The sequence below is a fragment of the Anopheles bellator genome, chromosome X (genome assembly GCF_943735745.2).
Source record: "Anopheles bellator chromosome X, idAnoBellAS_SP24_06.2, whole genome shotgun sequence".
Classification (NCBI taxonomy): Eukaryota; Metazoa; Arthropoda; class Insecta; order Diptera; family Culicidae; genus Anopheles; species Anopheles bellator.
The window spans coordinates 8,528,508-8,554,265 of NC_071287.1; the positions used below are offsets into that span (position 1 = coordinate 8,528,508).

The 25,758-nt window shown below is 51.2% G+C and overlaps 1 protein-coding gene across 1 annotated transcript in view; it reads right to left on the bottom strand.

Moving 5' to 3' along the window:
• LOC131213470 (uncharacterized) overlaps window positions 1-25,758 on the bottom strand; it is a 46,626-nt gene that overhangs the window by 7,006 nt on the left and 13,862 nt on the right. Inside the window, exons 3-13 of the mRNA XM_058207512.1 lie at window positions 23,825-23,875; window positions 7,086-7,199; window positions 5,078-5,226; window positions 4,719-4,995; window positions 4,362-4,553; window positions 4,099-4,292; window positions 3,436-4,026; window positions 2,812-3,301; window positions 1,963-2,061; window positions 1,665-1,873; window positions 311-1,598 (exon numbers count right to left, since the gene is read on the bottom strand). Coding sequence (XP_058063495.1) covers window positions 311-1,598; window positions 1,665-1,873; window positions 1,963-2,061; window positions 2,812-3,301; window positions 3,436-4,026; window positions 4,099-4,292; window positions 4,362-4,553; window positions 4,719-4,995; window positions 5,078-5,226; window positions 7,086-7,199; window positions 23,825-23,875 — 3,654 coding nt within the window. The remainder of the gene's footprint in view (window positions 1-310; window positions 1,599-1,664; window positions 1,874-1,962; window positions 2,062-2,811; window positions 3,302-3,435; window positions 4,027-4,098; window positions 4,293-4,361; window positions 4,554-4,718; window positions 4,996-5,077; window positions 5,227-7,085; window positions 7,200-23,824; window positions 23,876-25,758) is intronic.

Genomic DNA, 25,758 nt, shown 5'->3' on the forward strand with positions numbered 1-25,758 from the left:
AAAAAAAACGATAGCAGCATAGTTCCCTACGGCCCTGCGAGTTACACCAGGCGATTCCCACCGCGATTCGCCTGGCACACCACACACCCACGTGCGCCCGACCGATGGTCATTTAAGATGATGGTGATGATGATGGTGGTGGTGGTGGTGGTGGTGGTGATGGTGTTGGGGTGCTCTGCGCTCTGCGTGGCGGCCGTGGTTCCGCCGTGGATTTCACTGCCGCGCCCCTGTCTGCGACCAGGTGTGGCGGTCCGGAGGGGGTCCTCTACATCTTCAGCCAGTTCCAGAAGGACGACCGATTGTTGCGTACCTTAATAGTGTCGCCGGTGGCAGCCGCAGCAACGACCGAGTTGGTGTTTGTCTGCTGTACGCTGCTGCTGCTGCTGCTGCCATTGCTGTTGGATGCATCGGTCGCGGCCACTGCGGTCTGTGAGCCGGAACCGACCGAGGAGCCCGTGATGCCACCACTGTGCCTCATCATCAACCCTCCTACAGCTCCTCCACTCGTGCTCTGTTTGCGCTCTCGCACTGGCGGCGGCGGATGATGACCACCGCCGCCGACGACGCTCACCGAGGCACCGTATTCCGGCTTCGTCGAACCGCCGACGGCTCCAGTGGTGCTCTTGTTGCCCGCCCCGCTGCCACTGTTGCTGGTCGCCACAACCTGCTGTTGCCACCGGGACAGGGAATCACAGTTCTTGACCTTCGTTGTAAGCGAATCACGCTTGGTGCGCGGCTGCGGAGACGACCCCGTGACCATGGACCCCGCGGTTATCCCGTAGCCCGCCCCACTAGGCCCCGCCGGTATCATGGACGGTGCCACGGCTGCAGACGACGCCATGAAAGCTTTCGAAGAAGCCGCTGCTGCCGGAGATTTTGCCGCTGAAATCGGTATCGACGAGGAGCGCAACTTCTCCAGCGAGGGCGTGTCCTTGCTGCTCGTGCGCCAGCTCTGAGCTGAGTCAGGCCTGTACAGGCTGCCGCTACTGCTGCCGCCGCTGCTGTTGCTCTCGCGAGCCCGGCCTGACCCTGGCGTCGCGTGGGTCGTCGTTGGCGGCGGCGGCGGCTGTTGCTGCTGGGCGCCGAAGTAACTGGCATCGCTTGACTTGACGTACAGGCTGCCGGTGCTTTTGGTAAGGCTGCGGTTCGAAAGCGGACCGGAGGAGGACGCGGTGGATCCACCGGATACCGCCGTCAATGCACGCACAGCGCCCCCGCCCGCAGCACCAGCCATAGTCGGTGTCGTTGGCGTGGTGGTGGAAGCGGCAGCGGCCGCGGCGATGACGGCACTAAAATTTCGCCCACTCGGTGGCTTCGGTGCGGTCGACCCCTTCATACCCGGCAACGGTATCTTGGACGGGCGCCGACGAGGTGTTTCCGGGCACTGAGGTTGCTGCTGTTGGTGGTTGTGGTACTGATGTTGGTGCTGCTGCCGGTTACCGGTGGTGGTAGTGGCGCTACTGTCCCGTTCCGCTTGATCCTGGGCCGACTCCGTGCTGCTGCTGTGTTGCTGTGCGATGTCATCCATCGCGACTGGCGTCATCGCCTTCATGGACGGAGTCGAGACCTGCGACGATGGGAGCCGCATCGCGAGCTGACTGTTGGACGCCATCGTGCTCGCATGGTGATGCTTAAGGTGCAGCAGAGGCGACTGCTGCTGCTGCTCCATCTGATGGTGGTGATGGTGGTGCAGGGAAGAGGGTAGCAGCATCGCATGGGTCCCGACCGTGATGATATGCTGCTGGTGCTGATGATGCTCCGGACTGCATGCCGCCGACGACGACGATGATTTGCTCGACGACGATGCCGCCTTCGACTCAATCACCCGCAGCTGAGCCTTCGTGCCTTCGAGTTCGATCGATTTCTCCTTGAGCTAAAACACACAAGCACATAAAACACAAGCACGGTAAGAGTCATCGTCGCGCTTCGAGACGGCCGTGGGCCATCTTTTTCGGTACCAACCTGAAACCGGAGGTCATCGACGTCTTCCTTCGATTTTTCAAACTTCGCGCTTAGAAATATTCTGGATCGCGTCGCCTGCTCCAGGCGCTGCTGAAGAACCTGAGGAGAGCGTGGTGAAAAGGTTTACGATTATACGGGTCTCATGAGAGGAGCCAAAAGAGGGGCATCGGGGGTGTTATGTAGGCAGATCGCTTTCCCTGGAACCAAACCGTTGAAAAAACCAGATCCAGTAGCAGCAAAAGCTAGGCCCACACCACAAACCGCAAAAACCCGAACCCAATCCACCGTGTGGCTGGCGATGAAACGAATCCGCCCCATCCTATCAGTCAGAAGGTAACTTAATGCTTCGCAGTAAACAGGTGCCAGGTGCTCGTGGTTGACACACAAAAACAGGTAGTAGGTTTGTTGATTATTAGAAGCACTAGCTGAAACGGTTCGCTAGGCGGCTCTCGTTGGAAGCTTCCCTTTAATAACGACGCCCAATACGAAAACCAGTGTTCCGCGCTCTGGTCCGTGTCCGTAACCGACCGTAGTGCACTCGGGGTTGAAAAGTAGGCACAATGGAAGCGTTCCACGCTTTCCGATACGGTGGAAAAGAACGTGGCGTACTGCGGCGTAAAATTGAGGGGGGAAACCTGGGGAAAACCGCACCCATGGGATGTGTCGCACCTCTCGCGCTGTGGGAGGGCGAACGCGCGTGTGCGTGTTTGCTGCTGCACCCCGTTGTGTACCCCGAAGTGACCACTGGAACGCCAACCCAGTGCCCAGTAGCGCTCCCGTGGAAGGGAGAGTCTCGCAGTCCGTCCAACGGTTAACACAACAGAGCTCTGCTCCGCCACTCGTGCTCACCTGATTCTGAACGGTCACCGTCAGCAGATGACGCTGCAGCTCGACGATGTTCGTCTCGAGCAGGATAGCGGCGAACTTCTGCGAATCGAGTGACCGCACCTTCTGCAGCCGGAGAGTGCCACCGGGCGGACCGAGCAGAGCGTCTAGTCGTCCGAGGGTGCCCGCCTCAAACGTTCGCCCTCTGACGGCGACGCTGGCGGAATCACCGGTGGCCGGCAAGTCGACAACCCTCTCGGTTCTGCGGTCGTCGTCATTGCTGTCGTTTTCGTCGTCGTTGAGTGGTGGCAACAATGTCACCGTGCCGCCGGCCGCAGTTGCCGCTGACTTGGGTACTGTGGTGCTTGTACTGGCACTGCTGCTGCTACCACTGCTGCTGTTCTCCACCGATGGGGCCGCTCCGTGGAACCGGGCCGCTTTCACCGGGTGCTCACCCTGCGACAGACTTCCTTGCTGCTGATGCGGAATGAGAGCTTTAATTGACTCGGATGAACTGTGTGGAGAGCAATAGAAAAGCAAACGATGCAGGTCACAGAGGTTAGGAAACAGTAAACACATTGGGAGGGTTGACGGGTAGGATGATTGATTGTGTGGGGCACCCAAAGGGGCACCACCATCACCACGTACCTAGGCGCACTTCTATTTACAGGTTGCGGCTGCTGGTGATGGTGCTGTTGGTGGTGGAGATCATGTAGTTTCGTGTTTAGCTCTAGCTGCTGGTTGTGGGCTGCCTTCAGCTGCTCGTGCAGGCTACGCACGGTGAGCGTGAGCGTGTCGACCTCGTCCTGCATCTTCGCCGTCCGTATCCGTCCCGCCACCGTTTCCGCCTCGTATCCGGCCATCTTCTCCAGCAGCCGGTCACGCTCGTTGCGCAAAATTTGTACAATATGATCCTTGGCCGCGACCACCAGCGGCAACGCGAGCGCACCACCACCACCACCGCCACTGACCCCGCTAGGGTCCTCGTGATGGCCACCATCGTCCGCCGGACCGTTTCTTGCCCCTTCGCCACCGCCGGTCACCGCTACAACCACGGTGGTGGTGCCGGTGGTAATGGCATCCGTCACCGGGGCCGTGGACGGTACCACGTCAAGGGTGACGCCGCCGCCGCCGCCACCACCAGCGCCAACCACCGCTGGGTTGCAGTGGTGAATGACAATATTGTGGCTACCACCGCTACTATCGAGCATGTGATGATGGTGGTGGTGACGTTGAGCACTAGACGCTGCCGACAAAGGCGCCGCAGGTCCACCAGCGCCGCCCACATACTGCTGCTGCTGCTGCTGATGCTGGTTGCCCGTTAGTAAATTGGTTGTTGGCCTAAGCTTCTCGGACGCTCGCTCCGTAAGGACGTGGTGGTGCGGCAGCAGGTCAAGCTCGTCCCGTAGCCGACTACTCTTCCTATGTATCACATCGAGCAGATTCCACAGTTCGTTCTCCGTTTCCACCGCCAGTCGGTTGGTTGCGGTCGACGAGGCGGTACCCTGCAAAGTCAGGCGAATGGTTTAGCGATCGAACCCAGTGCCACAACCGTGTGCGTTGTTGTTGCTCACCTGCACAGCGCCGCTCGTAGAGGACGCCGCACTGTGCGTCTCCTTCGACGAGGAGGTTTCGGTCGAAAAACCCGAATCCTGTATCACACTACCATTGTTGCCTTCGCCGCTCTTTGGTTCCTTCTTACCGCTATGGGAGTTGCTTCGGCTGCGTATCAGCGAAGATGACGAGTGTTGTTGCTGCTGCTGCTGCTGCTGTTGTGGTTGCGGCTGCGGTTGGTGTTGGTGATGGCCGCTGCCGCTGCCATGCGAATGTTGGTGAGGTGGATGGTGCTGCTGTGGGTGCGGAGGATGGTTCAAATCGGATGTGGATGAGGACGAGATGTTGTGGATGATAGTAGACGGGGTTGCACCGACGATGCCCGTGGTGGAGGAGCAAGAAGCACCGGTACCACCGCCGGTGCTGCTGATGTTGGTGGCCGAGGTTGCCAGCGGAATGCTAGTGAGCCCACTGCCCACGGTCCGTTCACCTCCGGTGGTGCTGCCGCTGCCGGTGTTCGTAACACTGCCACCGATGCTGCAATTAGCGGCAGAATTAATAGCACTACCACCACCGCCGCCGCCGCCGCCTCCAAACGGTTCCTTTTGCACCGTCAGTTTACGCCGGATCCGGATACCGGGCTCCCACTCGCGTCTACGAAGAAAGAAGTTGAGCCAGAAATGAAGGCTTGATGAGGGGTACCGACGGGGAGAAACCGATGCAAAGGTGCACTTACCGGGTCGTCGCCAGAGAGGAGGAAGACGACGGTATGCCGGTGAGGGTGCTGTTCGTCGCTGACGATGCCATCTTCGTTTTAAGGTCGGGAAAGGTTTCGATAACCAAATCGCGGAACTCCAGCAGGGCGCCGACTTCATTCTGCAGTTCCTGCGGGCGAGCGCAAGAGGTAATGTAAGATTTGTCGATACCGTTAAACGCTACGAAAAAAGAGTGTGTGCGCGCACGCATTAGCCAGACATTAACCCCGTCCAAAGGCAAGTGGGATCTTCGAAGTCCGAAATCAGACCCCGTCACGGTGCCACGGATGATGAAACACGGGGCAGAGATGGTTCTTTATGGGGTTATAATATCGCCAATTCGTCGTCAGCTTATACGCAAATAATGAATCGCTTCTTGTTCATCGGCGCTCCGGGTTAAGAGAAGCGCCGAAGAAGGCTAGCACATCTGTGTGCTGCCTCTAGAAAATAAGTTTACTGATGCACCGTTGACTGGCGGTACTACTTCTTCGCATGCCACCAACGGAGGGAGACGACTGAGACCAGTGCCCCGGGAGAGAACGAACTGCGGGAGCATCCACCAAAAAGGGCCACAGAGGAAGGTGCACCGCGTGGCAGCGATGCGGCTGACTGATCACACATCAGAGCACATTTGCTGCCGGCGGTGCCATACGACGGCGCCCCAGTTGCTCGTGCAGCCGCCTGCGCCTCTCGACGCTCGCCAGATTCGCCGCCAGCTGGACGGGAAAGCAACGGGAGTTTCGCCATGCCGGGAGCACGCACGTATGTGTGGGTATATCGGCACACGCAGCGCAGTAGAGTAATGTTTTTTTTAATTCACCCAAAAGCACGAAACGTAGCGGGACAGCGCAGCTCTGGAGCGTGCAGGATGGATGATGGCTGACTGTTGCCGTGCGCTGTGTTGAGCGAGGGAGCTTTCTACACACTACACGTATGTGTTTGTGAGGGCTACTGCTGATTAGGCAACTGTCAGGCTTCCGCCGTGGCTTCCCTAACAAGTATGGCCACCTTCGATCGGCATTGCTGACAACGTTGTTGGCCATGCCCTTGGACTAGGCTGATGGAAGAGAGACACAGTAGACCACGACTGCTGCAAAAGCGGTTCCAACTCTACACACCACGAAACAGTCGCTGCAAAGTCAAGGGTCTCTAGCTAGACACGTCTGCGGTAACTCCCCAACGGGCTTGCTCCAGGCTGGGTTGTCACGCACTAGCCAACGCAGGGGTCGCAGAAAAGAGAGAAAGCGATCCCAAGTTGCCAAATCAACGGTCCACACGGAGTCAGCACACACACACGGCACCCTTTTCTGGCTGAAAACAACAAATGTCTCATTAATAATTGCGCCCCCGACCCGCCCGCGTTTGATGACTCAAAACCTATTTATGGTGAAACCACGAAAATAATGATCCATGGCCAAACTGTAACACCAACACGTTTAGGTCTCCTACCCCCCCAGACCAGCGAGGCCCAGGGAGTAGCGATTTGGAGCCATGTAAGGCGCGCGTGCGCGTCCACCCGAGTGCGGAGACTGACTTTTCTGCATGCGGAGCGCATGTGGGATGATGCCGTGCCATGTGGGCTCTAACTGACTCGACGGCGGCGGTGGCGGCGGCTGTGGATCTGTGGAGGTAGTCCGGGTGTGCCAGTTACTTCCGAACAGGTCGTGGGACCGATGAACTTACGAGTAGTAGAACCAGTCCGACTTCATGCAGCATTTCTTCATATTCCTACGGGAGGTAGATGAGTTTTACCTCTTTTCTTGCTTACAAATTGTGGAACCTATCAAGAGAACCGTAGGAGGCTACTAAAGTGGTGGTACTTTGTGCAACCGGCAAATGTATCCCCAAATGGTGGAGAATTGCCAAAAGCGTGGTCCAAAGACCGGCACCGGCATACATATATAGATCGGTTCAGTTTTGGGCCTCTCGTAACAAGACTTAAATCGAACACGAGAAGCTCCGGTTTCTGGGTGATCCTGCGCTACCTACCTGTAGTGACTTGGTTTGGTCGGTGACGTGATGATAGTGATACGGCTCGGCAGCTGGTGTCCTCAATGGCACATACTCCATACCAGGTCGCGAACCAAGTGTGCACAGGTCACTCTGGAAGTAGAAGAGCGGGCAGGCAGCCATTAGCAACAAGTTCGCGAAGAAGCATCCTCAATGAGGCGCCGAAAATGCGCTGTCCTTCCCTCTGTTACAATATTTCATTTCAAATTCTTACTCGAAAAACTTCAGACAGTTCAGTCACACAGAAAGCCGAACCCTTCGGTGTGACGTTTGCTTGCGACTCCCTTTTAAGTTTTTATGGCAACATTTCGAAAACGTTCGGAATTTTCGGAAACAATATGACCGTGACACACGCGGATACAAGCGGACACATAACATGGGCTGAAAAGTCCCGGGCCTAACCCAAAAAATGGCATCTCGATATTTTGGAATGTGGTGCGGCGTGGTGTAATATTCATATTCGACAGTGAATCCAACTTTGACAAAAAAACGCGTTTTCCCCCATACGCGCGACGGGACTTTTCAGCCCATGTGTTACCGCCGTAGTATTGTAGTTGGGTTACCCTACACGAATTTCGAGATGCACTACGACACCGAACCGAGCTGCATTAGTATAGACGCCTTCGATGCTGGTGATGCCTATTAGAAATTTCTTCCACTATTAAAGCCACTACACACCGGGAACGTGACTTTCAGGATGGCACGTCACTTCTCCGGACCTTCCACACCGGTTGCGAACGGCAACAGAAAAGTCTTTCACCCTGTCGCTCGGGCGAAAACAATTAGACACATTGGTTAGTTAAAAACTAATCGAAGACTGTTCAATTGAGGTATTTTTGTATCACGAGCACGCAAAATAATTTTTATTACTTGTAACACAAACACAAATTCATCATAAAACTATTTTAATTCTCGCACCAAAAATTCAATGTCGCTTGAACTTCCTAATATAAACACAAATAATCTGTCAAAACACAAGACTTCGCCCCACCCACCCAACCACCAAGTATACGAACCTTGGCTAAAGTTTGTGAGCGTCACCAAAGTTGAGTTGTGATTTTTTGTCAACTTTGCCTTCGGCGTACGAAATTGACGTCGTCAACACCGACAACCGGTGTGAAGTGTCCATACAAACTCATACCGGGGCGTCAGACGAAGCGCAAATCGGACCGCAAAAACGTCATTTCGATTGCGCTTCGTGTGGCAGCAAAAATATAAAAACCAAATGTCAAACGTGTTTACATTCTTGGTTTTGGTCCGAAAAAACAGAAATAGAAGAGAAATAAATTGATTTCTGAATATATTTTTCTGTTTTTTTTTCAATTTTATGGCTATACCAGCAAATAAGAACTTACATTATCCTCTGTTTGTTAACAAAACGTTTACTAATGGGTTTTGCGGTCGGCCGACACATAAACGTTTTGACAGAAGCGCAACAGTTTGGCATTAATCTGAAATGCCAAAAACGTTTCGTTCCGCATCGTGTGGCCGGACAGATATAAGACAAAGCGGTTTTGACGATACGGAACGTGTTAAAATTTACGTAACGAAATTTACGCTCGCGGTCTGTTCTGGCCTTTACTCTCAACTCAATACTTCCTGGAACGTCACTCTGCGCTCTCTCTCTCTCTCTCTCTCTCTCTCTCTCTCTCCCTCTTTCTCAGCTCTCGATGCTCATTGTGTGCAAGCTTTCCTTCACGGGCGACGGAGCCGCTGGCCGGATTCGGGTTGGACTTTCGGTCGATTCGGTGCACGCGCCCCCGCCCGGGTCCAATTTTCGATTCGATTTGATCGAGACATACCAGACAGTGCACCGTGGCCACCACAACACAGTCAACGACCACCAACACCACCACCATCACACAGCAGCACTCAGCCCCGTCCCCGAGAGAGAGAAATCTGCCCGATCAATTATCGATTAGGCTCGCGCGTCGATCGATTAGAGTCGGTGATTTGCAGGCGAAACTCGCTGTGAAACTCCCGAAACAACGCGCAACAAGCTGGCGGCAGGCGCCACTGCACAAAACGAGCTAATTGCATTACAAGTAACAATATCGCCGAAGAAAATCGCATAAGTGCAAGTTCTTTCAATGAGCGTCGGAGATGCCCGGATTTTGACAAGCAGCCAATCAATCAACACGGTACGCGGAACATTGTGCAAGATGGGAAATCTCGCACGCTTTCGACGGGGCGAGGTAATTCCCACAGTCCAGTGGGCCCAAGAACCCGACCTTCGGTACTGGCACCATTGGAACTCCGTTTGAGGGCACCCCCAACGCCCAAGATCAATTGCCAAACTTCGGGCGGAACAGAGTTGTTGGCGAAGAGTCTGTTGGTTTTCCACAACTTAACGGAATACGAGGTATGTTGAAAAAGTATCGCAAAGTATTACAGTTTACATCGATTGCAGGGTCGTGGTGCTTCTTGCGCTCTTACCATTGGGTAGAACGGTCACAAAGATACATTACCCGCAAAGAATGCGCAAAATTTGTGGAAAAGCAATAGCATCAACACAATAGCAAAACGGCATCGAAGGAGGAACTGAACAAGATCACGAAAACGAGTATGCCGTGGCCACTAATGGCGGCCACGAGTGACGTCACCACCTAGCACTGCTGCTGCTGACGTCAGAAGGGCATTCCCTTCGTCGTGTCGGAAATCGATCTGCCCGCCGTGCCCAGCACGATCGCGTTCGAGTTCCATTCAGCGAGGGAAAAGGGATTTTTTTGTGAGTGTGTAAAAAACAAAAAAGAAGATCCATCCAACCCCCCTCGAACAGCACCCCTCCTGGCTCATCGCCCTTAAAAGCGCTCTATTTTCCGTTGTTAAATTGTTACTGTTTTTCGTGCTGCTTTTTCAGCTTCAGCTTCAGGGAGGTTGATGAAATCCGTTAACGCGTCAACTGGGCGATCAACTTTCTTGGCAAAACTTCTATCGCGCCGTACAGTAACGGCACCATGTTAACCGCAACAACCGAGGCGGCGGCTGCGGCGGCACCGCACCGCACTGTGCAGCAATCAAACTTTCTAATCGCAATTAAATCTACTCGCAACACTCGCAGCAGCACACAGCAGCAAAATATCCAATGCTCCCCGCGCCAGCCGTTAGGCCGATCCGAACGGGGCCGTATGATCGTCTCGACCCTTGGTTCGTTCTCTCTCTCTCTCGCTCTTTCTCTCCTGCTTTCTCTCGCTCTCTCTTTTCCTTTTCTTTCTCTTTCTTTTTCTCTCCCTCACGCTGTGTTGCGGCGACTTTGCACAGCCTAACTGTCGGAATAATTAAATTCATTTACCGACACACACAGCCTTCATTTTTCTCGGCTTTTCATTCATTTTTTTTCATGGTTTCGTTTCATTCGCTCTCACTCACTCTTTTACACTATATTTATTAATGTTGTGTTTATGTATATCTCTTTTTGTTGGTTTGTGTTTTTTCTTCATTATTTGTTTAGCTTTTTGTTCGTTTCTCACTTTTCTCTACTACTTCTTCAAGAGGCAATAGCATACCCACATTACGCTTATACACCGGGGATGATTCGTTGACGCAAGCGCAAATACGCACACACATTAGCTACATTCTAGTGTTGTCCAGCAACACAGCTGATTGGGTTGTGCGATTGGGTCGTAACAGAAACTACTTGCAATAAGGAGAATATTCTCGAGCAACGAGCAGATGCGTACATCACTCACCCGAGTACTGTAGAACTTGTCAAGCACAAAATGTCTTGTTGAGAAGAGCTTACTCAGAGCCCGACCGACCGACCGACCAACCGACACGACTGCATGACTAGAAAATCATCAGACAGAAGGAAGGCACCCGCCCGGCAACATCACTTCGCCCAGCTCCCACTCGTAGAACGCAGCCGCCGCATCAGGAGTGTCTACCGCGGTAGATGAATCACGGACCAAACCAGAGACCTTGAGCTAGTTGATGTGCGTGTACTCTTTAGTCATCGTGTGTGGGCACTTCCTCCATCTTTAGCACAATACCGCATACACCCCGGTCCGGCTAGTCCCCGTCCGGTTACTGTCTACTTTTACCTTCGAGCCGTGGGGCTGCGCTTCGAACCCTAGCAGTGCGCCTGAAAGTTCAAAAGGGGTTCCCAGAAATTCCAACCACATGCAATAGCAATGGAAATCACTACTAGCGGTAGCTCCTAGATTATTGACCTTCACAAACTTCTACTCCACAACGAGGCAGAAAGGCAGGCACACAATGGGTACGCCCATATCATCATCGTATCATCCAGTAACATATCATCGTTCGAAACATCCTGAAAAAAGGCACGCCCAAGAAGCTACCCACCAATAACAGGTAGGCTATCAAGAGGATACAGAAAGAACCCCGACCCGTAGGCTGGGAAAGTGTTTCCCAACGGGAGAATCGGGGCGGTTTTGTGTAAAACGGGTTAATCAGAGTCAACAAGGGTAAACTCTGCGAACCTGGCTCCAGAAAAACGAAAAACACAAAACTATGGTCGCGTGACATCGTCTCGCAGGTCGTGTGTAAAAGGGATTGTAGCTCACCTTGTACAGGTAGGTGGCAACAGAAGCAGCACAAGTGCCTCGCTGGATGCCTGCAGATAATACGATACCGACTGTCGTTGTTAGCAGATAAAACGAATGCTATACTAGAGACCCATAAAATCGGTCGGTTGAGCAAACGCAGTTCCAACCGGACGCAGTGTGCTGATTGCATTCTATTCAGGTTGGATGGAATCTTAACCAGCCATATTTCATTTGTGGGCTTCAAAGCTTCCAAAAAGTGTGTCAACATCTTGTCTATCGCAGCATCGTAAAACGCTACATAGAGACCCGATCGCCTCGCGAAACGCCCTGGAGCTGGACGAAACAGTAAAACCGGCACAACGGCGCCAGAAAAGGTGTTGTGGAATGTAGCGCGGCGTAGCCCGTGGTTGGAGCAACGTAGTCAAATGATCAAGAAGAACTGCACATATCCGGCAGCCATACCGAGAAAGTGATGCTGAGGGCCAGCTTTGCAGGTTCCAAAAAGAACAGCAACCTGATCCCGCGCAGTCAAAATGAAAACCAAAAAGTTCGACTTAAAAAGCAAAGTAGTTTTTGTGCTAAGAACGGAGAGAAAAAACAAAAACAATATACAATTAAGAAGCTCATAAACTCACAGCAAGATGCTAGTTAATCGAGCCACGCTTGAATTACAATGAGATACCCTTCGAAAGGCAACCCCACGTCATATTCTGCCACAAGGTAAATCATATTCTGCCACAAGTTACCAGAGCTAACTCTACTGATGGACCTCAATCGACTCTGGAAAGGGACTTTGAGGGTGCCCTGCAGCAACAGCTCGTGAAACACAGTTTATTGTGTGTAGTAAACATTTGAATTCGTTCATGTTTGTGTTTACTGTTTTAACTGCTTTTCAAATGTCTCTTTAATGACATTTTTATTGGATCGCGTGATTTGAGTGCTTGACAAATTTATTGGCAGTTTCTTATAAGTTTTCCCATTTAATCGCTATAGTTTGATCACTATCAGCGGACTAATGGACAAACGTTTGATAAACATCGCGCAACACCAATCTTCGAAGATTTAGTCAGTGTGGTTTTTCTATATTGTCCCGTTTCTTCCGCTAGGGATTTTCTCTCGTTTCAATTTCCGCTTCGGGTTTTCCATATCGATCTCTCCTGCTATTTTCCTTTTCCTCTACATATTAAAGATAATAAAATAAATAAATAATAATAAAAATAAAATAAAATAAAATATTTCGGACCCTCTCTTCGCACTGTCTTACAGGCTGCCCTACCGATAGGGACCGGTTTAGCTGAACATAAACATAAACAAACGCAGTCACAAGGACGGTGGAGCGCGCACTTCTCGTTCAAAGTCAAAAATCGATTAGTGTTCCTCGCTACGCAGCAATGCTGGCAATGGCTGGCAGGCTGGCTGGCTGCCTGGTGGCGGAAACAAAACTGCCGGAAAAGCACCGGCGGCCGTAAAATTGGTGACGGACGTGGCGAAGTATGGTGGTTACCGGATGGGATCATCGTTTCGTCGAGATTTTCCACCCAATTAAGCCTTTTCTCGCCGTCGTCCAAATGATGACTGATGACTCAGTCTACCAGCTGTCAACAAGAGCCTGTAAAGGTTTTGCTAACAGTGATATCTTTGCAAAGGATCAAAACAAAGAGGAACACACCGCCGTTAATGGTGTGCCGATGCCTTCAAGCCATGAAGAAGCCAAAACAGTGCCCTAATGAGGAACTTTAGACCCAGACCGGCGAAATTAATTCTGTAGTATAAAAATATTGGCAGGCTGTGCTTTTTGACCGATCTCACCAACATTACTGTAGGGTGCGTAGTACACGCGCTGTCATTTAGTTGGAGCCAGTGGAGCGTTTATAGTGCTCGGTGGATGGCTGAAGTGATCGATATCTCGTAAAGTATCGATCAAACAATTTCCAGTTTATGCACGTTATCAAAGTGACATTTCACGTTAAAAACAATATTTTGCCCTTTTTTTGGTTTGTTCTTTTCAGTTGAGAATGGCAGGGTATTAATAATGGAAGTCAACAAACAGAAAATTCCGGTACCTCCCTCCTTCGGTTGCCGGTTTTCTTGAATGCATCATGCGAAGTGGTTCCAATACTGCATTCAGCTAATTACGTGCAATTTTCCTTTTCGTCGATTCCGTTCAGGCATTTTATGATCCTAAATATGACAGGCCCCGCGGTGTCGAAAGTGTCGCTAAAATCACAGAAAAAACCGAAGTTGGTCCATTTCCGTCGATGTTTGGGTACCACACATCAACTGTAGTACATACAAAACAAACATGAGCACGAATTTTCATCTACGAAGCGCGTTGGCCAAACGGAATGAAAGTGGCCTTTACTTCTTAAACGAACGGTGGTGGTGACTGGGGATGAGAAATGGGTCACATATGACGACAATATGTTGTGCGAAAACGATCGAGGTGAAGCAGCTCAACCAGGGGGCTCTAAAAGCGCCTGCAAGGTTCTACTGTGCCGAGAGCTGGTGGGACATGGAAGGAATCATTTCAATCATAGGGATGAAATTCATAAAATGGAACCTGGTTCGAACAAGTGTATTGAAAAACCGAAAAATTCTGTTTTTATTGTCGAACGCGCCAAACTTATTGAACAACCTCCGGTAATGTCCAACACTAATTTCGTCGTAGGTTTAGAGGTCAGCGCTGCTGCTGGTGTGGAGATGCTGGTTTAGTCATCCAAGCCGAGAGCACTAAACCGTGCGAACCGAGTGCATTGGGCATTATGAGTCACCCCGAGGGGTCCGGAAGTTGTATTTGGCGGCCAGGCGGATCCAGACGTCTGACGCAAACGGCACGAGAGTCGAACCGAGCCGCCGCCGCGCCGTTGTTGCGCAGCCGTGGGCGCAGGAAGCACGAAAAATTTATTTTTTTCCAATTTTCGCTTTTGCTCGATCATTTTAATGGGTGCCCCTTGCCACGAACACGCTGACGCAAACTTTCGATTAACTTCAAAATGTATGTACTATGTGCACAGTCGCTATAGAGTCGCATAGTCGACGCTGCGCATATGATAGACGAAGCGTGCGCGCGTGGCCCTCTATAACGACCAATGTGACCGTGAGCCTCGCGCCAGTTGATTCTTTTTAGCGGTTTCGGCACAGCACAATTCATCCTTGGACCACATCTCGGGCTCCGCATACCGTTGCGTACGCGGACACATGGCTTCGGAACCGCGAGGCAGTGTGCCGGTGGAGGCCTGATTGGGGCCATAAATGATTTCGATTCAGGTGTTTTTTTTTTTTGGTGGAACATAAATGAGAATTAGATGTAAAAATGTCAGCAAACCGGAACAAGGAGCAGGCACAATCCGGCTGTCATACATAAGCGACCCCGGCGGTTCCCCAATTCTTAACTGTACAACTCTAGCTGCGATTCGTGTTAAGCAAGAGAGAACAATTCCATTTTTTGTGGTCGCCTGTCAGGGCCAGCGAAGAAATCGAAGAGCTCACCCGAAGCGCCATTGCCATTCGGGCATTGAGCAAAGGGGATGCGATTTCAGTATTATCTTGTTCGTTACACCCGAACCCTCAGCCAGCAGAGCCACAATGATGCTCAATGCATACACAAACACTGCACGCACGCACGCACACTTACACCCCGCGTTACAGACCGCGTCGCTTTTCCGGGGTGAAGGCAAACCAGGCGGCGGCGGCGCAAGCGAAACGCGCAGAGCGAAACGCCTTTTTCAAGTCCGCAAACACTGGTGAACTGAGCCCGATGTTGGGATGGGACCGCGGGTGGCGGTGGCGGTGGGAGTGGGGGAGGGGGGGGGGGGGGGGCGAGAGCTGACGGAGTATTGTGCTAGGACCGTGGTGCAACCGATTGGTTTTCCGTAAACAAGGCGTGTGCACGACGCCCGCCGTGAAGCCCCATCGAAGCAACATGGCCCCGTTCGTTGTTGTTCGCTGTTGTTGTTCGTTGTTGTTGTTCGCTGCTGTTGTTGTTGCCCGGTTGGCTCTTTGCTTTTATCTCTCTCCCTTTTTTCTCTCTCTCTCTCTCTCTCACTCTGTTTCTCTTTCTATCTCTTTCTTTTGCTTTTTCTTTCATTCTCTCTCTTCTTCTTAGGCTGAATGTTTCCTCTATTTTTCGGAATGAGTTTAAAAATTTCTTCTTATTTTCGAGCGAGAAGGAAAGAGATAGCGTGTCTCAATGGAAAGCGATTTCTTCGGTGCTACTCACTACTACTCCCCGGGCATGGGGGGGGAGATTTGTTTTCCATTTCACCCCGTGTCAAGCCTCGTAGGGGTAAACCCTTCGGAGCCACGGACAGCGTTGCAGGTGGCTGGCGAACTTTCGAAAACTTTGCTCGTAACGCTTCGGCCCAGGAGGTATTATCACCAGCAATTTGACCTTCCGTTCCCCCGATTCTGCCTATCATTCTGATTTTCTCTACCACCATATCTCTCTCTCTCTCTCTCTGTCTTTTTTCTTTCCAAAAATTAAGCGCAGTTCGGGTTGATTATGCGCGCATGCGTGACTCCGGTTCGTGTGAGTTCGCGCACGTGAACAACTGTGCGCTTCCGGGCCTCATCAAGACTGGTGGCTCGCTCGGCGCACCAACCGAGCCCTCAACACACACTTCCGACGGAACCACTTTCACCTCTGGAGAAGCACTGCTTGACTTGTTGGAGAAAATTTCCCGAAAAACTACACTCTGTCAGAACCAATATTTATCTTCACATGCAAACGAATACACATATGCTCACACACTGGCCGCGGAGGCTCCAACATGCACTCCATGTAGGAGTCTACATGGTAACAGCACCAGGCACGGAAATCGACGCGGAACCCCCATGGAACGCCCTCTGATCCCAGAAGAAGCGATATGGGTCAACTTTATCAACCTGAAGCCACGGTCACAGAAAGAAAAGCGAGCGATAAAGCGAGCGACAGAGCGAGAGAGCGAGAGAAATTATAGGAGTAAGAGAAAGGATTAAAGACCGCTCACCGCCTAAAATGCTGATAGCAAGTCGCCCCGGGGGCCACCACAAACAGGTTTGGCGTGCCAGGTCTTCGAGGTCAGTAGATCGAGGCTGCGCTCAAGGTCATGTTCGGAGACGCACCAACACTGTCAACTTACTCGCCGAGGCCGAGCCAACACACCACCCAAAAATCGCCACTCGCGGATGCCCGCGGACAATTCTAGGCAGGTCTAGTGTCTAGTTCCGCCCAATCCAGGAGAATCCCCCGGAGAACAATCGCTTGGAACTGTTGGGAGCCCCGAGCCCCGGTGGCGGCGCAGGTTTGTCGAAGGAATCCAACAAATTGCGGTGCGGTAAACCGCTGGCCCGACGCTGACGACGTGTGGTCTTATCGATCAAACAACACCTGCACAAATCCCTGTTACTACCACGGGGGGTACGGGGAAGGTTTAAGACCTCACTCTCACGCACCATCCAGCATGTTGGCGGAAATTAGATCGATTCGACACAAACTGATTCCCATGTGTTGAATCAAGTTAGCTTTTTCGCGTTCCTAAAACTTCATTTTTTTGACAGTTCATCAGATTTTCTGTGGCTTCCACAATATCTTGCAGCGTATACTACGTATTCTTCCTAGCAGGCTTTGAAGAATAGAGGCTAGCTCTTTTTGCTTTACCAATTAAAAATACCAATAAACTGTTGCCCCCAATTGGAAACGGAGTAGATGAAAGAATTGAGCATCTACGGAGCTACCCTGGGGGATCAAGACCTTGGGTCGTTCGGGTCGGATGGGAACCTCTGACTCATGGTCCCATATTCCCTCACCTAGAGACCCTACACCCAATCTAACATTTGAGCGCAACGTACAACGATATCGTGGATTGTTTACGAGACGTAAATAAACACCATCCCAGTCAGCCATCATAGCGGCTGAAACAAAAGCTGCAGGTGGAAGAATTAGTCACCGCAAATTACATTATACGGCACGGCACGTCACACACGGGCTTGCGGCGGATGTGGATTACCACCAGTTCACATTCTGAAGGACAACTGTTGGTGGGTTTTACACCCAAGACCCAAGACCGAGATGTTGTGGGCCCGTTTGCCCGAAGCGAAACCGCTTCCAGTTCCCTTCTTGCTATCGGTAGATAGTTGCGACAACGTTCCCAAACGCAACCCGAGTTTCCAGAGCTTCTGGACGACAAACCGATCTGGGACTCTCGTGAAGAGCTGCGTGTTGGCAGACAACCTTTCTGTGTCCTTGGGCTCGACGCCTCATGAATGCGCGGTTCCTGCCTTTTTGGGCCAACGGACGCTTAAAGCCGTTAAAACGATTCAAGGCTAACTGCCTTCGCCATTTTCGTAAATATAACAATGCACATACGAGACGATGCAGACGCCATAAAACGCAACAAGCGGCCCGTGTTCATACCACGCACATTTCTGAACGTTGCTGAAACGCAGGGCGTGAGTCATATTCCTGCATCCACAGTGGCGCACAACTTTAACGGCTTGGTAGCTTCTAGCCGAGACCAAAGCGTGCAATGTGAGTTCGTTTGTGGCACCTCTTACTCATGATGCTCATGACTTAATGTTCCAGTTATAATGCAGGAGTTAGTTAGTTGATTAGTTCTACACCTAATTTCAACGGCTAACCAACGCATCAAAGCTGTCCCAGTCAGTACGCAGTACAGTCAGAACTTTCCTGATGTCGCCACTCCAAGTAACCGTACTGGACACTCGCTGGTGTTTCCTCTTTGATCTTGAAGCGCACTTGAGACCCTGAACGGAGCAACGTTGCACAAATCTGTGTAGTGTCAGAACTTACGATCGGACAGATTGATGCAGCGACAGCGACTGCATGAGCAGCTTCAATCAACAGTTTCAATCATATACTGGTGCCATCAGACAGTTCGATACCGTCTACGACTCCTTCCAGCGATGCCTTCTTGTTGGACGGACGTCTAATTTACGTTTATAGTACGTCTAGTTTAAATTTCCTTGGTTAAGCCACTGGGTCGTCAAGTGGTGTCTCTTAAATAAATAAAGTGTATTGTTTATAAACAGCGCCAGTGGAGTGCTTGTGAGAGGCTCTGTTCTGCATCACGCGGCACCACACCGATTCGGATTAGGCGAGAAGCATTAGAACCATGCCCTAGAGCTAGTGACCGGGGCGTTTGGGACGATGGATAAACATTGTGAGCTGTGGATCCCGACGACCTAACGCCATAACGGCTCACGGAAACACATACGCCCACACAACATACACCCCCATTTGAACACAGGGCCTGGGGTGATGAGCGAAAACTGTACGAAACTGCTACCCTTTACAACTACCGCTCGTACTCCGGCCTGGAAATCGTATAAACCTAGCCCCGGTACTGTCCACTAGAAAACCCCTCATATCTAAGGCGTAAATCATGCCAGGAAACACACACGGACACAAAGTGCAAAACGCACACAACATCGAGCGCCGTGCGACAACATTCTCGGCACAATAATAATCGTGGATACTTTGGAGCCACACGAGCAGGTTTGATCGATTTGCATAGTACACCAACAGCGGACCCCGGGGTGAGCCCTATCTTGTCGCTGGCGGTCGCAGCGAAGACGCTCACTTGTGCACCTCCACCACCGCCAACCAACTGGCCGGAACCACCACAACGGGTTCTTCCCCTGTTTGATCAATTTCCGCTCCCATGAACCCAATTCACGTTCCGCTTCTTCACTAATCTCTCGCTCGCTCTCTCCTTTCGTAAATATTCCGTCGCGATGTTCCGTTGGCTCCGGACTAAGGACTCTTTAGCACCGCCACACGACGGCATCCCAGAGGGCCCGTGCTTTTGCTTTTTCGGGCCTAACAGCTGGGAGCAACTTTTACTACCGTTTCGACCGACCAACTAGAGCGTCAATTCATTCGTATCTCATTGGGGCATAAGCACACAGGACTGCATGTGGAAAGCCGCTCGCACACTTTTTCGCACCGTTGGACAGTTGGTCCCCGGGAAGCCAGGATCCACTCCTGGCACTGGGTGTACGGGATGATTAAGCGAAACACGAGACGTTCCCTCCAAGACAATAAATAATAATGATAAGCATAAGAAACTGTACGACACGAAAGCGGAGTCCTGGTCGACTTCCTGGTCTTGAATTTTGAGCAGCATTGACATCGTGTGGCAAGGCCAACAATAATCGAAAGATCAAAACGCCGGTGTGAAGCTAAGATTGTTAATTCTAAACTTAGGTTCCGTAGGTTGCGTTCGATGATCAGCGCCGGTCAGGGAATGAAATTCTTAGCACGTCGGGGAATCACCAATTTTGGATGCCAGTAAGGTTCATTGTTTGGTTTTATGATTCGCTCAGATATGGAGGAGAATATTGGAAACGGAAATGACTAATATTTCGCCACGTCTCCCGATGAATGGGTGAGGCATAAAGAAAGCTTGCTGAGAGAGTGATGCGCACCGAATAATCATTTTAACAACGCTTCTCGCTTCAATCAATTCATTTAGCAGAAAGCTTCGATGCAGCTACATTTACATTACTCATTACAAAATGAATTCAATGATGACAAACCAGATGAAGTTGTGGCATCGATCGTGTGGATATAACACGGGAGTAAACACCCATCTGGCTGCACAAACTAACTGCAGTTTTGATCGCGTTGCCTGGCTAGGTTAACACACACTGACACTGAGGTTGTTTCCCAACTGTTCATCATGTTTGAGTGAGCAAGCTCCATTATATACTTTTTCCGTCAGACGAAAATTAATTAGCTCGCGCAAAACGATAATAAATATAACGAACCTTAACGAAGCATTTAATTAGCATCGTGTTTTGTTTTGACTTTGACACAGCGGCTCCCTTTGACACTTCAACATGGTGCCTGTGTTTGTTGATAGCGGGAGGATGAAAGCAGCTGTAGCCAACTTTCATCTTGGCGACCGATTATGAATGGATTCGATCCGTTTGGAAAATAGTTTGGGCTATAAAGCGAAACAAAATGTTAGTAATAGGAACCACCACTCCCCTTACGCTAGCGACCGGAGCTACAATGTGCAGCCGCTTTCGGGAGCAACAAAACGTAACACCCGAGAATTTCGTTGTAGGAAGCTGACGGTGCGTGATGTGACGATGCGCGGATTCTGAAGGGTAACATTCCTGGTTTGAAAATAATTTGAAACGAAGTGAGGTGAGTTTTGCCGCAACCCAAGTCTCAAGTGTCCCAAGTTGTCCATCGTGTATCTTCCCGCAGAGATTGAACGACTCAGGCAAGGAAAAACGGCAAGCCAAAAGCACGAGCCACAGATAGCCCAATCCCGCAATGCCACACACCACTGGCCACACAACAACAACGTAACCCTACCGTTAGGTCGCGCACTGTTTTTAAAGCAGGCCGTGTGCTTCTTCCCCGGGGCTCAATGGTTACTGCTCTCTGCACACACACGTTATTCTTCGCCTTTCGTTATCAATGTGCGGCGGCGCGCCTGTGGTCAAAAAGCGTTTCGCTCAGCTTGGTTCGGTCCATTATTTAACCGCTTGGCCACATCACACACTCTCATCGCACCGGTGCGATACTCGCGCACACACATGCGCGCTCGCAAGCCTGACCGACCGGCGGAGTGGTACTAACGGAACCCCGCCGTAGCCCGAATGGAAACGGGGTAGAGCGCGCGTTAATCGCATAATGACAATCACGTATAGGGCCACAAGGTGTGGTGCGCTGTGCCGTGCCGTCGGAGGTTGTCGGACTTTGGAGTATTCGTGGCGAATCGATGTAGACCTCCTACCGTGGACACTACTCTGACTGGCCAAACGGATTGGTGATGCCCGACCCTGTCCAAATGGATGGCACGCACGATGGGGGACAGCAGTTTTGGTGTTATTGTGTGTATGACTTCGACACTCCACAGCGCAACACAATCGGATTTTGGATTTACTCTCGGTGAGTTTAGTGGCTCAAGTTGGGTTTTCGATGCACCAGTAATCTACCATTCGGGTTCCATCATCTGGAGAGTTCTTCAGGTTCTTCGCCTAGATATCCCAAACGCTTTCGAAAGGATTCAGAAGCGGATTTCGTGCGTCGACTCATCTCGATGGATGAGACTTGGGTCAATCACCATGATCCTGCATCAAAACAAGTGGTTGTTCGGCTTCGAAGCGAGTTCGTGTAGAGAAATCGGCCAAGAATGAGGCGAGATAGCATCCGTTTTTTTTTTGGGATGTGAAAGGAATTTTATTTGTGAGTTACTTACAAGCTGGCAAATCAGATTATTATGAATATTATTGTAACCTTTCAGGCCGGTTGAAGGAAAAAAAATGTGAAAAAGCCGGGTTACCTCCGAGGATGAGGTACATCACGTTGCCCTGTTGGTCCGTTGTCCATCGTACACACGTCTGCCGTGTGTAGGAGGTGTGTCTATGCCGATAGCATTATTGAGCAAATATTGAGTAGGCTCCGGATATGTGGACTCCACCATTGATGAGGTAGACGGGTAGGATCACTACCGGAACTCGCACCAGCCCACACGCCCGAACGCCAGTGCAAACTGCAAGAACGCCGAATGGCAGAGGCGTGTGCAGCACGCCACGGGAAGAGTTAGTTTAGGTGACTGACCACCGACCAACGATGCGCCGCGCCCGCATATGGAAAGCGATTCACGTAGTCATGATGCACAACACGGCAGCGCGGGCGCAGAGCCCCCTTCTTAATCGCTTGGCTGAGTGCAACAGTGCTGCAACCGTGCACCATACCACCACGAGCGCCGCCTCTGCTACCGACCACCACCACCAAGCCGAGCAACGACACCTGAGCACCTTGTGATGCGTCGCCCCCGCCGGTCTCTATTTAGCACGGGTGGAATTACCCCACAAAGAAGCAACCAAGAGGAAACACGAAAGAGAAGGGGGCGCTGAGTAGGAGTGGGCATGCATGCAGACCCCAAAGCCTGCGCTAAGCAGCACCGGAAGTTGCATATTATGGCGTGCATCAAGCGAATGCCAACTCCTGCGCCTGCTTTCGCTTTTCCACCCGGACACTACTGGAGGCCGCCGCCACGCCGCATGGGTAACCCACACACAGATCGTGGAGCTTCTTCCACAATAGCTGTCAAATGAGTGGTTTTCCGGTTTCCGGGTCTGGATCGGTCCGCCGTCAACCGAAGCAGAAATCGGGTGCAAGCTCTCGACATCAGGGCGGCGGCGGCGCTAGATCCATTGCCATCCGATGATATACACAACATTTGCTGTCCGTGCCGCACCTAGAGGTCGCTGCTAGTAGTCCGTCGATACTATTATTAGTAGGCACAACATACATCAAAACGAAGTCACGCTGGACAAGCTAGTCCATGGTAATGCAGGTGTGTCTGCGCGCTGCGACGTAGCGCTTGTTTCACGTTATGTTGCATTTCTCATGTGCCGCGGATCTTTTCCAGGTTTTTCCGGTTGGTTCACCGCCCCAGAAGGACGGATCAAAAGACTACAACGCCACTGAAGCGACTGCGACGACGATGACAGTGATGCAACCTTCCAGCAACCGCTACCAGCAAGCGTTACACCATGCTGTGTGGCCAAAACACAAACCCAACCTCCGGGCGATACCCCGCGCAGTTTCCCGTCCGTGAAAAGTCTGCGCCGACGGGCGACGGGCGACGGACGACGGACGAAAGTGTTGACGATTTCCCGTCGGCCTTTTTTGTCTGTCGGTAATCTTGCGATGACCTGCGGGGTTGCAGACAGATTTCTCCGGTCCGATTTCGTCAAACCGCGCTGCTCTGGCGGTCTGCCGCGGTACGCGGTTCCACGAAGAAACCACAAACCACCCCGCAGCAGTGGTGCGCGATGGGTTTTGTCAAAACAATCATTAACATCAGGAGCCTGCTACCAGCCCAACCGACCAGCCTAGCGTCTCTTGGCCTGCCGAAAGATAGAGGGTCCTTCGAGATCGTCGAGGCGAAACATACAGCCGCGAGATAGTGCGCGCGCGGAACCACGCTCTCCACGCTCTGGATACTTTTGTGGCCTGGCCCCGCTTGGCCGTGTCGCGTTTCCCTTCGAGCTACCGAGAGTTCACGATATGACTGCGCAGAGCCGTACCACATACAGTAACTTTCCGCTCGTGACTATTGACTAACTTGATAACCGAAGCATACCGTCCCGGGGGCAGAGTAAGGGTTCCAAAAAAAAAAACGAGAAGTAATGGTTCTAAATGGTGCTACAACAAACAAGTCGTATTGGTTGTGTATTTACCCGTTCGCATTCGTCGTCATCCAGCACCTCGAATATATCGAGAACACTCACCTGCAACGGAACAGAACGGAGAGAGAACAGTGAAAGTGAGGGAGGAAGCAAACATTATCAACAGATCAACATTTGGGGGCGCAGATTTTTGGGCCGAAGATTTTGGAGAAAAATTTTGAACTCCTCATGACGTAGTCAATGTGAATCGCTTTACGCGGTGATTTTTGTTTTGCATCTAGGGTCAGGTCAAGGTTCAAAACGTTGCGATTTATTAATTTAATACTGATGATTGTCAGATGATGATTAATTAGACAATACTACCTAGGTTATTGAATGTGCTGTTCTTCAGTAGCAGTGTCCTGAGAGACAGCGATCTAGGTAACAGTATATTAGGATGCTGATGTTTGTTCCGTTTCTTTCTTGTCGAAATGTTGGCAGAAGATTATTATTGGCGTAGGCACCAACAAAGTAGATTAGATAGACACAGTGTGTTTGAGAAAGAGGAAGGCGAAGATGCACTACAAAACTAAACCAGTGGGAGGCGGCGGTAAGTGCCCTAATCTCCCCCCGCAGACAACGCAGGGGTTTGTGGTTCGAACCGAAGCTGCGTCCGCGTTTCCGCATTCGCGCATCAAGCAGGAACCGATCGTGCGGGCTGACGATTGATCTATTCGGGCCCGGCCCGGTGGTCTATTGGTGGCCGAAATGAGTAAAGAAAAAATCATTCGCCCAACGAATGGTGCATTAGTGTATCGACCCCGCCACCAGGCAACGAGCGGGCGGCTATCCGTCAGCCGGTAAGCCCCCCACCCAGCGGGTTCCTGTTGGGTTGGGCTTTTTTATCTCTCCTTTTTTGTTGCTTTTCCGTAATTGGAAAAAAGAAGGAGAAAATGGAGAAGATGGTAATAAAAATGGTCGATGCCGATTTGAAAGGAAAACAGAGGAAACCATCACGTTGCGAGATTTTCAACCGAAAAAACGGATGGGAGGGAGCCAAATGCACACCCGCTAACCGAAAGAGTTACGGTACACCAGCGCGGGGCGTGCCGGGCACATTGCGCAAGGATCCCAAGCGCGTTGCATGGCCACCGCGTGTCCAGTGCTAAACATGCTGCTCCCCCATGGTGTATGTGTGTCACAGCAAAGGTAAACATTTTCTCGGAAGTTCTGGCTTCCGGCAAGAACACACGACAGTCGCACCCCGTGTGTCCCACATTAGATACCTTCACACCGCTGCCTGGTTTGGATAGTGCCCTGGCCCTATTTTAGCACTCCATTACTATCATCATTTCTTATTATTCATTATCAGGCGTGGCGCAACATGCACGCGACTCGGCGGGCGGTTACGTGTTGGTACAACTCACCTACAGTTATGAGGGGAAACTTTTAACGAAATAATAACGGGACTGTTTCCATGAAGCGTACAAGTTAGTGACCCTGGCCGTGTTGACTCGAATGTCTATCACAACTTGATGTCTGAAAAACCTCATTCACGATGAAAAATGTCTTATTGGCCAAGATTATGCCCTATAGCAGCAAAGAGCATGCGTACACTGGTGATCCTTGGAGTATCTGACAAGGCTCCACTCCAATTTGATACAATTAGCTGCATTCATTACATCAATCTGGTCCAGAACAGTAACACCAGAGGACTGCAGCAAGGACCGCATAACAAAATGAAACTCTTTGGCAATAGCGTCTATACCTAAGTGGCGTGAAGTTGTTGAGTTGTTCCAAATACATATGGCTGAAAGTTTTAGCGTGTATCATGATCCCCAAAACTAGCAAAAACACTTTAATAAACAAACATTATTTGCACGCGCCTTAATTGATTTTTGATTGACTTAAATCAATTTTTCATCCACTCATTTCGTAATATGTTTGGCTGTGTTGAACTAGGCTTTATTTCGCTGTAGCGACTGTGAATTTTCGCTTTCTTCTGC